We start from the raw sequence: 12,812 nt of genomic DNA, 5'->3' as shown, positions 1-12,812 counted from the left end.
AGAGTTTTGATTTACAAACATACTACTTATCTGCGGTTGCCCAGATCATAACTGCATCATGCTTGCTTATCTGAGCCTAATACAAAAAGATAAAATCAGTTTTAACATGGTCCATCACAGGGAACAGAGCAGAAGAAGTACTAGTGCAAGAGCGAACGCAAGGTTCAGAAAATCCATCACAGGAGCAAGAAGAACAACAACAACAGTTTTAGCTTGCATGAACAAGTGGAGCAAATTGCTCAGAGGTACATGTGTGGCGATCGTACAAGGACTGACTAATATATCAGCCAGTGAGTATCCTCGTATACACTTTGAAAAGAATTTCAACATCGGATTTAATGGACACTTGCAGACGAGAAGAAGTTGTTGTGTTCTCCAAGCGGTCCAGCATGAAGATTGTCCCTCTTCTCCTTCTCGAGCACCTCTTCGGCCATCAACGCTGCTTCAAATGGATCGGAGAAGCACAGCCGCGGTTTGAACAAGTGGTCCTGTCCCTGAAGCGATGGAGCGTCAAGATCCGACGCGGCATCGTACCTCTTCTCCTTGTCAGCATCATGGAAGGCAGGGTTGTGCATGGCCTGATCCTCTGGTCTCCACATTGGGTAAGGGCAATCGGACTGCAGCATTTCATCCAGCATGCCTTGGTCCAAGGTATCCAGGTACAGAGGTTCCTGTTGGCCCGTCTCCACGCCAGTGTTGGCTCCAGTGACCGGCTCAATTTCAATTGGGTCGTCTTCCATCATTCTCATTAGTTCTTCGATATCAAAACCATCTGCCTCCCCATCAAGCACGTTGGAAATAGGCTCCAATTGCTCAAAGACATCCTCTTCAGATGTGCTCCTTGCAATGCTTAAGCCAGCCTCAGGAACAATCATCTGTTGTTGGCTGTAATGCTTGACAGACTCCAGCACATCTGACTGGGAGGAAATCGCAGGAGCTTGAGCTTGTCCCTGCTTATTATGTGAGGAAGAAGCAACGTCGGAGTGGTTGGATGTAGTGGACTCGCATGATGCTGAAGCACCTTCGATTGCCGCTGGTACAGCCACAGCAGGTACTTGTGCATCCTGAACATGGAAGTTGGTACAAGCCAGCGGGGCATACATTGCTCTGGCTGCCTCATCATGCGTCAAGAACGACGGTGTGGCAGGTGCCGGGACGGGGATTGCTCCTCGCATCCTCTTGTTGGGGTGCGGCAGATGAGGATCGGCGGCGGCAGCCGACGCTGGCCTCTTCTGTCCGTGCTCTGGTCGCGGCACTGGCTGCTTCTGTGCGTGCTCCCATTGCGGTTCTTGAAGCTTGTACGCGGCCGATTCTTGGCGGGCCGCGTCAGGAGGATGCTGAGCCAAGTGGATCTTGCAGAACACCTTCACCCCGTCAGAGACGACGGCCCCTGGCAGCAAGCATTTGTACTCCTCCATGACCCAGCCGGTCGACTTGCCCTTCTTCCTGAACGACAGGTTCTTCCTCTCGCCAACCTCGACTCCCGCGTGTCTGACGGTCGTGGTAGCATTGACGGTCCAGGTGCCGCCGCCGGCGGTGCGCACGCTCTGGGTTTTGCTTCCGTTCTTGCTCTTGCGCGTGGTGAAGAAGCGGTCGCCGCTGCTGGTGCATGGTGCTCAAAACGTCTTTGGAGCCCCGAATCTAAGCCATAAAGCATGGTGCACTGAACTATCATGTAGTTATCACTTGTAGTCTGCCGGACATTCATAACGACTAGATCTGCGTGAGCGGATGGCACACCTAGCAGTGCTTCGAGGACATAAGCCTTCTGTGCAGCAGTGAGGATAATCCTCAAATTACGGACCCAGTCCGCAAAGTTGCTTCCATCATCTTTCAACTTAGCTTTCTCTAGGAACGCATTAAAATTCAGGGGAGCTACAGCGCGAGCCATTGATCTACAACATAATTTGCAAAGACATTAAGACTATGTTCATGATAATTGGTTTAGCTAATCAAATTACTAGTGAACTCCCACTTAAATCAACACCCCTCAAGTTGTCTAAGTGTTTACATGATCCAAATTAACTATACCCATGCCCAATCATCACGTGAGATGGGGTCATCATCAATGGTGAACATCTCCATGTTGATCATATCTACTATATGACTCATGCTCGACCTTTCGGTACTCCGTGTTCTCAGGCCATGTTTGTACATGCTAGGCTCGTCAAGTTTAACCCAAGTATTCTGCATGTGTAAAACTACCTTACACCCGTTGTACGTGAATGTAGAGTCTATCAAACCCGATCATCACGAGGTGCTTCAAAATGACGAACTTTCGCAACGGTGCATACTTAGGGAGAACACATTTTATCTTGAAATTAAGTGAAGGGATCATCTTATAATGCTACCGTCGTCCTAAGCAAAATAAGATGCATAAAAGATAAACATCACATGCAATCAAAATATGTGACATGATATGGCCATCATCATCTTGTGCTTTTGATCTCCATCTCCAAAGCACCGACATGATCTCCATTGTCACCGGCATGACACCATGATCTCCATCATCGTGTTGTCACATGGTCGTCTCACCAACTGTAAGTGCATCAAGTGCCCCCTTAGTGGTTTTGGAGTATTGAAGACAAATAGGTTGAGGAACTAATGAGTTTGTGAGTATACATAAGTAATATGGTCCCTGAAGATTTGGTTTAACACATGGAAGATGACCCCTAAAAATGGATTTCTTCAAGTGCATAATTTGGTGATGAAATTGGTACGACCTTTGAAGAAATTGATGTGAAGACTTTGAAGCTTGAAGACTTTTATTTTTGTAGTTTCTTTTATTCTTATTTGAGTCATAGGAAAAATAGTATTGTTAAAGGGGGTCTAGGTGAAACACATTTCACATTTCCAAAGTGATGCTCAAACCTACTCAAACCTATACCCACAAGCCGCTTCGAGTGATGCCTTTGGAAATCTCCAGTATAGCCGACGCATTTGCCGACGCATTTGCTAGCGACAGTGACGAAGTTCATCTGGTCGCTGACGAATTTGGTCAGGCTGAGGAGTTAGGAGTTCGCCAGTGTGATCTGCCTATCATGAGGAGATTGAGTGCCCCGATGAATTTGAGAGTTCAAATTCCGACTGTTTCTGCGCCGTGGGCCAGCTGTCAAGTGGATCCTTATCCTGACAATGTGCGAATCAGAGAAGGGCATTTATGACAATTCATGTCGGGTCCATGGCTTTAAATAAATAGCCACTACTGGAAATAGAGAATTTGCCATTAGTCAGATTTTTGGCGTCCGCTAGCGGACGCCAAAGAAGGCCTTTGCCGTCTGCTTCTGAAAAACGGACGACAAAGAAATGGCTAATGGAAAAGATCCTATTTGCCATTAGCCATTTGTTTGCCGTCTTTGCCGTCCGCTGGCGGACAACAAAGAGGTGGGTAGGGGTCTAGTGGAGGTCCAAACCCTAACGGCCCACCAGCCCCCCTCTTTGCCATCAACTAGCAGACGACAAAGATTCTTTGTTGTCTGCTAGCTGACGGCAAAGAGCATGCCCACTAACGGCCTCTAACGGCCACCCCTCCCTCTCTCCTCGGCCCCACCCCTCTGTCTTCTCCTCTCTCTCTCCACCCGCGCGCACCCCGTGCACGCACTGCCGCCGCCCCACCACCTTCCCAGCTCCGGAGCCCCCCGCCCCCGCCGTCCCGTCGAACAGCACCACCGCCGCCCCACCACCATCCTGGCCCCGGATCCCCCCGCCCCCACCGTCCCGACGCCCCTGCCGCCCAGCGCCCCCCGCCCCAGCCGGCCCGTCGCCCACGCCGCCCTGTCACCCCCGATCCCCGTCGCCCCCGCCGCCCGGGCGCCGCCGTCGCGCGGCGCCACACCCACCCTTCCTAACCCGAAGCCTCGGCCCCATCGCTCGAGGCCGCCCCGCCCCGCCCTCCTCCTCCACCGCTGCTCGATCACCACCGCTGCCCGCCCCCTCCTCCACCACCGCCCATTACCACCGCTGCCCTCGCTCTGGTGAGCTCCACCGCTGCCCTAGGTCTCTCCTTTTTTCTTCTTTTTTCTGTTTTTTAGATTTACATTAGTTTAGGCTTAGTTTAGTTTAATTTTAGTTAGGTTGATGGCAAAAACAATAATGCTATGTTACTCATCTTTCGATTTTAATGTGCAGTTGTTTCGTCGCTGCGAGGGTCTGGTGTTCGACGAGCTCCGCCCCTGCGTTCGTGGGTGAGCACAAATGACATCTCCTCCCCCCCCTTAATTATTTGCTCTGTTCCGGCCTTCGTGCCGATGACACTAGCTAGGTAACTACAGTCGCGTAACCAGTATGCGTCTCTCGTCCGAAAGGCACTACTGCAGGATGGTCCAAACGCGACACTACGATCAGAGACCCTTCAACGAAACTGTGTGCGATGCCATAATCGCAAACGGTGGTGTAAAAGAACCGTTAAAAAAGGTGCAAAACATTTGAGATGACGGATGCATCAAACACGGTTCAGATTTTAGTTGCGTGTGCGATGCAGGGCATACGGTTCAGTTCAATTAATTGTTTGCTATGAGGAGGAACAAAAGAAACGGGCAACCAGATGAAGGTGTGTGCGATATACATCATACGGTTCACTAGGATGAACTGTGTGTGATTAGGCAACACAATGGAAACGGTTCAACCGAACAAGATGTGTGTGATACGAGGCAAACAAGTCAGCAATCAGAAATGTGTGCGAAGACCAATAATAACACAGACGATTGCTGCTAATAAGCCGTGTGATTTCTCTGTCTACAGAAGAATAACATGTATATATATAACTGAAATAAACGTCCAATTACATAAGTGACTATACAGATCATTCGCACACACCTCAATAAACAATTGCATGCATTCTAAAGTAGGAGAAACGATCGTCTAGTCATCTACTTCTTGTGACGCTCCCGCCACTGCTCTGTGGCTCGATCCCTCGTCTGGGGCAGGAAGAAGACAGTTCCTGATGTCAACGATCCACCTATACATCTTGTAGCATGTGTACGCATCCTTGGCCGCGTACTTGACGTGTTCTTCATCCAGTCTCTCATGCCAAATACTGTGCCAGGCGTTCTTGTCCTTCTTGCTCTCTTCCTTCATCTTCGCATAGTAGGGGTCAATGATGGCCGAGGCGAGGTCAATCAGGGAGTTCAGTTTGTTGTCGTCGCTCCCCCAGACCTTGTAGTTGTGCTGGATGTTCACAAGATTCAGGCATTTCAAGCCCGAAACCTTGAGCGCTTTTAGATCGTTGGTGGTGTCCACCATAGCGAAACTGTAGTCGGAGCTGCTCATAAACCTGGAGAAACGCTCGCAAGGCCTTGTGGCCTGGTGGTAGTGGTAGACGAGGACGTCATGTGGCACGCACAACTGGGCAACGACAACCTTTTGATCATGGCCGGCGCGACCCATGGTGTACTCGAGGTCGAAGCCGAACACTTGGTACTTGTCCTCGGCAAGAAACTGCTCCATAGTTTGGATGGAGCTCTCCACCGAGACCGGATCGTTCATGTACACCACCGAGAGAGCCTTCCCCCTCACGTGGGTGTCCACGACATGTTGCGTGGTGAACTGCCCGCCGTTGTCATCGTCGGCCACTAGGAGCACCATTGGAGCCACAGGGAGCGCCATTGGAACCGCTGGATGTCCTCTCTGTATGTGTCCTCGTGGGTGTGCTTATTGTGTCGTGTGAGACAAGAGATGAAGGTAAATGGACGCAGGAATAAAAGGGGTCGAGCGGCATGGATTCTCGGCGCGTCCGCATGGCAGTTTTTGCAGGTGATAATTGCATCGTCGCGCCGCGCCCGGCACAACCGCATGCACATGAACGTGCGTGATCATGCGCCGGCCCCAAACACTGGCAGCGCGCGTGGAGGGACGAGGGCAGAGCACCCGGAGGGAAGCGAGAGCAGAGCGCGCGCGGCGGGACGCGAGCAGAGCGTGCCGCGGCCGCCTGAACCGCAAGCAACCACACGCATAGAGCAGTTGAACACGGAGGAAATAGTCGCCTACAAGCCGGCCGACAGTTGCGTCGCTGCGTAGAGAGCGGCCGTGTGCTACTACCTCCGTCTAGTCTATAGTCCCCTTTATATTCTGTGCCATACTTTGCCCTCAAATTTAACCAACAAAATGTTAGTGCATGTTATAAAAATTATATAATGGGAAACTATGTTCAAATACGAATCCAACTATATAATCTTTGGCCACATGCATTCGTATTTTATTAGTTAAATCATACTTATAAACGAGGACGGGGTTATAGTAGGTAATTAAATCGCAAATGTTTTTTATTAACCGTATGTATACGTGTAGGCCTGCAAACAAGTCGAGCTCGAGCGAGTTGGAGTTGGCTCAGCTCAACTTATATGAAAATTCGAGCGAGCTCAAACTTAGTGAAGCTCATGATCGAGCTGTAGAACATGACTCGTGCTCAGCTTGTAACGATCTCGAGCTAGTTTCAAGCTAAATGAGATAGTAAAAAATATAAATCTATGGATGAATAACAAAAAAATTAAGGTGAATATATTGGGAATCTTTGCCAAAAATATAGGATATTTAACACATAGTCGACCACGTGCCATAATTAGGCCTAAATCTTCTCTGCACTTAATTAAGTTTCCATGTTCGTTGATAAATAAAATGAAGAAAAATTATGGACAACATGTATGATAATAAATTATCTTATTTCCATTTAATATATGGCATGATTATTTAACATAATGATATTCTGTCGAGCTATCGAGCTAAATCGACCGAGCCAACATTGGCTCAAGATCGGCTTGTTTCTCGGTCGAGCTACATAAAGTGTTAAAACTCAGCTTGTTTCTTTTCGAGTCGATCTCGAGTCGAGTCAAAAAAGGAGTCGATCTCAAGCGGGTCACGAGCCTTGAGCTTTTCTTGCAGCCCTATGTACGTGGCCTTTCGTCCTCCTCTCGCACGTCTTGTCACCCCGCTGCCGCAGACGGCTTACAGCGCAAGCTTGCGCAGCGCGCGGGGGCGTTCTTTTGGCCAAACGGTGGCACCAATGAATCGTCGGCGAGCCCGTTCCCGCGCAACCTCACAGGTTCCCGCGCAAGCTTCCCGCCCGACTCGGTGAAAGCCCCCAAAATCCCAATGCTTACCGGCCTGGTAAATAAACCCTCACGGCCGGCGAGTCCTGTGTCGCATTTCCCCTCCCTCTCTGTAGCTTATCTCGTCTGCTTCTCCCACAATTGCCAATGGCACCGGTCCGTCGTCGTCGCTCAGCCACTCCACCGTCATCAGAGGACAGCTCCAGCTGGGAGGCTACACCGCGGCGGCGGCGCAGTCCCAGGTGTAGTGTAGTGCGCGTGGCGTCCCTATTGGGTGTGCGCGGAACACCCACCACACGCTCTGCCGCCGCTACCCGTCGGCAGCTGTTGCCGGCCACCGTTGCCGCCACACCACCGTCGAAAGCCAGGGCCATCTCCCGCTCCGCCGCCGCGGCCTGAAGGCGGGAGGTGGCCATCGTGGCCGCCACCCCACTGCCGGCCACCGTGGCCATCACCCCACTGCCGGCCACCGTGGCCATCACCCGCTCCGCCACCGCGGCCCGAAGGCGGGAGGTGGTGGTCATGGCCGCCACCCCATCATCGGCTGTTGTGGCCGCCAGCCCATCGTCGACCGCCCGGGTCATCACCCGCTCCGCCACCGCCGCCCGAAGGCGGGAGGCGGAGGTGGATGCCCGCACGTGTGTCAGCGACCTTGCGCGCTACACCGAGTTCCTGCGGGAGGAGGAGGAGCGCCTCGTCGAGCACGCAAAGGGCCTTACCGCCGCCATGGCCGCGACACACGCCACCTCAGAGGCGAGGAATTAGGAGATCTACAAGGAGAACCACCACTTCGAGAGGGGTCGTCTGGAGCGGCAGAGGGCGTTCGAGGTGAGCGTCGCTGAAGCTGCAGTAGCGGCAGACACCGTATTGCAGTTGTCCAGCTCGTCGGTAGGCTCCTGCTCCTCTGCCTCTTACTGAGCGTGCTCGGCAGAGGAGAGGCAGTCGGAAGTAGTACAAAGCCCCTCCATAGTAGTAGTAGTGTTTAGGGGCTATTTTGTTCAGTTCATCTGACTATAGATGTGGTGGAACTGCACAACGTACTTAAAATTAGATAGTATATATAGTTGAACTAGCTATTTCAGTACATGGTTGGCAACAATTGGGGAAAAGTTTGGTCGGTTCAGCTGTCGAGTTGAACTATTTGTATAAATTAAGAATGACTGCTTAATCTATGAATGAAATCTATGCTTAATTACTGAATTTTAGTTGCAAAAATTAGATACTGCTAGTGATTTTTAGCTTCATATTTTGACAAATCGCAGCGTTACAAGGATTGACAAATGGCAATGTTACTAGATCAACAAATGTCAATCTTTTCAGTTTGACAAATGGCAACATACCCAATATGACAGATGCAAATCTTACCAAATTGTGTGTAAGTGGTTGCACACGGGTCATCCAAAAGAACCGTTTGCGTTGAAGAGATGCACAAATCCTGCTCTCACTTTGCATACGGTGTTCTATCTAAAACGTTTGCGATCAAGAGCCAAAAAAATCCTGCTCGACACCTTTTCCCTTGGCTTCCTGGGGAAGCTCCCGGTTTGCATACAGGTGTTCTAACTAAAACGTTTGCGATGAGTGTTTTATATTTAAAAACCATTGACGTTTTTTTCAAAAGAAAATCGTTTGATAAGTCTGTACATTAAGAGAGAAAAACGCAAGTTCGCTCAAACCATATCTTTGATTCAGTCATACTGCAAATTTATATTCATATGATCAAGATACAATATTAAACCCAAGAAAAAAAACTATTTCCGGCGGCGGCGGAGGCGGCGTGCCGCGCCGTCGTTGTCGTTGTCATCCTCCGGGACGCTCGTTAGCATTTGACGGCAGCGTTCCATGCCGCTGAGGGGGGCGCACGCACGGAGAGGAAGGCGGGCGGCCATGGGAGTCAAAGGGCTCGCTTCCCAGTGAGCCTGCACAGCGTACAGCTCGCATGCTTCGCGGTGAGCCTACGCATTCGAGGACATCTTGCACGCCTCTCGGTCAGCCTGCGCACCGAACTGCGCTCGCACGCCTCCCGTTCAACCAAGGTCAAGCAGCTGTCCGCATGGCACCTCCTACAACCATTAAAACCATGACACATGGCGTCACGTGAATGGTTAACAGAACGCACACGGTTTGAATTATACAAACGTTTGAGATATTAAAGTGGTAGCTATTTTTTTTCAAAATGCCTTTCTTGGCTGTCATTATTCGAGTGCGCCTTCTCTCAAAATGGACACGAAAAATGCCACAGCATGTCGGGTGCCATTCCATGATAGCATGCCAAGTTTCATGAATTTCAGATGAGTTTTGGATTTACTAGAATTTTAAAAATAAAGTATCTCAACGTTTTGCCGGCAATCAACGGTGCCCTGGTGTTTGAAATTCATTCCCATTTCTTGCATGGGACCTAAGCATGCACCCAAGGACACATATTTGATTTTTTAACCAATTTATATGCACTTGAGCATGTGCATGTAGTTCAAATTTGAATTATGCACACAAATGCATTGAAAACTCAGTTAATGCATAAAAATGTCCAAACGAACCCCAAAAAATCACAAAAATTGACACAACACTCCTGTTGTTCTATGTTGACACGAGAAAATTTTTGAAAGCAATAAGAGGCAATGAATATCGTTTCGTCCCCAAAGGTGGGACGTTCCCTACCGAAACCATCATGCTTGTTGCGAGAAGCTCTGGTTTGTGAGAAGCATATACCCAAACCTGCCACAAATGGGACAAAAAATTTACCACGGCATGTTGATGCCGCTCCATGATAGCATGCCAAGTTTCATGAATTTCAGACGAGTTTTGGATTTACTAGAATTAAAAAATAAAGTATCTCAACGTTTTTCCGGCAATCAACGGTGCCCTGGTGTTTGAAATTCATTCCCATTTCTTGCATGGGACCTAAGAATGCACCCAAGGACACATATTTGATTCTTCAACCAATTTATATGCACTGGAGCATGTGCATGTAGTTCAAATTTGAATTATGCATATAAATGCATTGAAAACTCAGTTAATGCATAAAAATATCCAAACGAACCCCAAAAAATCACAAAAATTGACACAACACTCCTGTTATTCTATGTTGACACGAGAATTTTTTTGAAAGCAATAAGAGGCAATGGATATCGTTTCGTCCCCAAATGTGGGATGTTCCCTACCGAAACCATCATGCTTGTTGTGAGAAGCTCTAGTTCGTGAGAATCATATACCCAAACCTACCCCAAATGGGACAAAAATTTTACCACGACATGTTGATGTCGCTCCATGATAGCATGCCAAGTTTCATGAATTTCAGACAACTTTTGGATTTACTAGAATTTAAAAAGCATGTATCCCAATGTTTGCGGCCGAGTGACGGTGGCAGGGTGCTTGACATTCATTCCCATTTCTTGCATGGGACCTAAGCATGCAACCAAGAACACATATTTGAATTTCAACCAATTTATATGCATTAGAGCATGTGCATGTAGTTCAAATTTGAATTATGCACATAAATGCATTGAAAACTCAATTAATGCATAAAAATGTCCAAACGAACCCCGAAAAATCCCAAAAATTAACACACCACTCCTGTTGTTCTATGTTGACACTAGGAGAAAATTTGAAATCGAGAAGAGGCAATGGATATCATTTCGTCCAGAAAGGTAAAACGTGTTGGGGAACGTAGTAATTTCAAAAAAAATCCTACGCACACGCAAGATCATGGTGATGCATAGCAACGAGAGGGGAGAGTGCTGTCCACGTACCCTCGTAGACCGAAAGCGGAAGCGTTAGAACAACGCGGTTGATGTAGTCGTACGTCTTCACGATCCGACCGATACAAGTACCGAACCTACAGCACCTCTGAGTTCAGCGCATGTTCAGCTCGATAACGTCCCACGAACTCCGATCCAGCAGAGCTTCGAGGGAGAGTTTCGTCAGCACGATAGTGTGATGACGGTGATGATGATGCTACCAACGCAGGGCTTCGCCTAAGCACCGGTACGATATGACCGAGGTGGATTATGGTGGAGGGGGCACCGCACACGGCTAAAAGATCAATGATCAGTTGTTGTGTCTATGGGGTGCCCCCTACCCCCGTATATAAAGGAGCTAGGGGGGAGGCGGCCGGCCAAGGAGGAGGGTGCGCCAAGGGGGGAGTCCTACTCCCACCGGGAGTAGGACTCCTCTTTTCCTAGTTGGAGTAGGAGAAGGGGGAAGGAGGAGAGAGAGGGGAAGGAAAGGGGGGCTCTGCCCCCCTTCTTGTCCAATTCGGACTAGAGGGGGAGGGGGCGCGCGGCCTGCCCTGGCTGCCCCTCCTCTTCTCCACTAAGGCCCAATAGGCCCATTACACTCCCCGGGGGGTTCCGGTAACCCCCCGTACTCCGGTATATATCCGAAACCTCCCGAAACACTTCCTGTGTCTGAACATAGTCATCCAATATATTGGTCTTTATGTCTCGACCATTTCGAGACTCCTCGTCATGTCCGTGATCATATCCGGGACTCCGAACTACCTGCGGTACATCAAAACACATAAACTCATAATACCGATCGTCACCGAACGTTAAGCCTGCGGACCCTACGGGTTCGAGAACTATGTAGACATGACCGAGACATGTCTCCGTCAATAACCAATAGCGGAACCTGGATGCTCATATTGGTTCCTACATATTCTACGAAGATCTTTATCGGTCAAACCGCATAACAACATACGTTGTTCCCTTTGTCATCGGTATGTTACTTGCCCGAGATTCGATCGTCGGTATCTCAATACCTAGCTCAATATTGTTACTGGCAAGTCTCTTTACTCGTTCCGTAATGCATCATCCCGCAACTAACTCATTAGTCACATTGCTTGCAAGGCTTATAGTGATGTGCATTAACGAGAGTGCCCAGAGATACCTCTCCGACAATCGGAGTGACAAATCCTAATCTCGATCTATGCCAACTCAACAAGTACCATCGGAGACACCTGTAGAGCACCTTTATAATCACCTAGTTACATTGTGACATTTGGTAGCACACAAAGTGTTCCTTCGGTAATCGGGAGTTTCATAATCTCATAGTCATAGGAATATGTATAAGTCATGAAGAAAGCAATAGCAGTAAACTAAAACGATCAAGTGCTAAGCTAACGGAATGGGTCAAGTCAATCACATCATTCTCCTAATGATGTGATCCCATTTATCAAATGACAACTCATGTATATGGCTAGGAAACTTAACCATCTTTGATCAACGAGCTAGTCAAGTAGAGGCATACTAGTGACACTATGTTTGTCTATGTATTCACACATGTATTATGTTTCCGGTTAATACAATTCTAGCATGAATAATAAACATTTATCATGATATGAGGAAATAAATAATAACTTTATTATTGCCTCTAGGGCATATTTCCTTCAGTCTCCCACTTGCACTAGAGTCGATAATCTAGATTACACAGTAATGATTCTAACACCCATGGAGTCTTGGTGCTGATCATGTTTTTCTCGTGGAAGAGGCTTAGTGAACGGGTCTGCAATATGCAGATCCGTATGTATCTTGCAAATCTCTATGTCTCCCACCTGAACTTGATCCTAGATGGAATTGAAGCGTCTCTTGATGTGCTTGGTTCTCTTGTGAAATCTGGATTCCTTTGCCAAGGCAACTGCACAAGTATTGTCACAAAAGATTTTCATTGGACCCGATGCACTAGGTATGACACCTAGATCGGATATGAACTCCTTCATCCAGACTCCTTCATTTGCTGCTTCCGAAGCAGCTATGTACTCCGCTTCACACGTTG

General features: G+C 48.6%; 1 protein-coding gene across 1 annotated transcript; it reads right to left on the bottom strand.

Moving 5' to 3' along the window:
- Window positions 1–335: 335 nt before the first annotated feature.
- On the bottom strand, window positions 336–3,867 carry LOC123171010 (uncharacterized). Its single transcript, XM_044588689.1, has 2 exons — window positions 3,782–3,867; window positions 336–1,602 (listed from the first exon to the last, which is right to left on the bottom strand). Exons 1-2 carry the CDS (start codon window positions 3,865–3,867, stop codon window positions 336–338), a joined length of 1,353 nt encoding a protein of 450 aa, XP_044444624.1.
- Window positions 3,868–12,812: the final 8,945 nt, after the last annotated feature.

Source organism: Triticum aestivum, chromosome 7D (assembly GCF_018294505.1).
Source record: "Triticum aestivum cultivar Chinese Spring chromosome 7D, IWGSC CS RefSeq v2.1, whole genome shotgun sequence".
Lineage (NCBI taxonomy): Eukaryota > Viridiplantae > Streptophyta > Magnoliopsida > Poales > Poaceae > Triticum > Triticum aestivum.
Note: the sequence above shows the minus strand (reverse complement) of the source record. Positions and strands in the feature narration are given on the sequence as shown.

What these genes read in the sequence shown, in the direction of transcription:
- LOC123171010 (XM_044588689.1), bottom strand. Translation starts at nt 3,867, where the DNA reads ATGGGGCCGAGGCTTCGGGTTAGGAAGGGTGGGTGTGGCGCCGCGCGA. An exon ending in GGGGGCGACGGGGATCGGGG is followed by an intron (nt 1,603 to 3,781) that starts GTGACAGGGCGG and finishes ACCATGCACCAG; the next exon opens with CAGCGGCGACCGCTTCTTCA.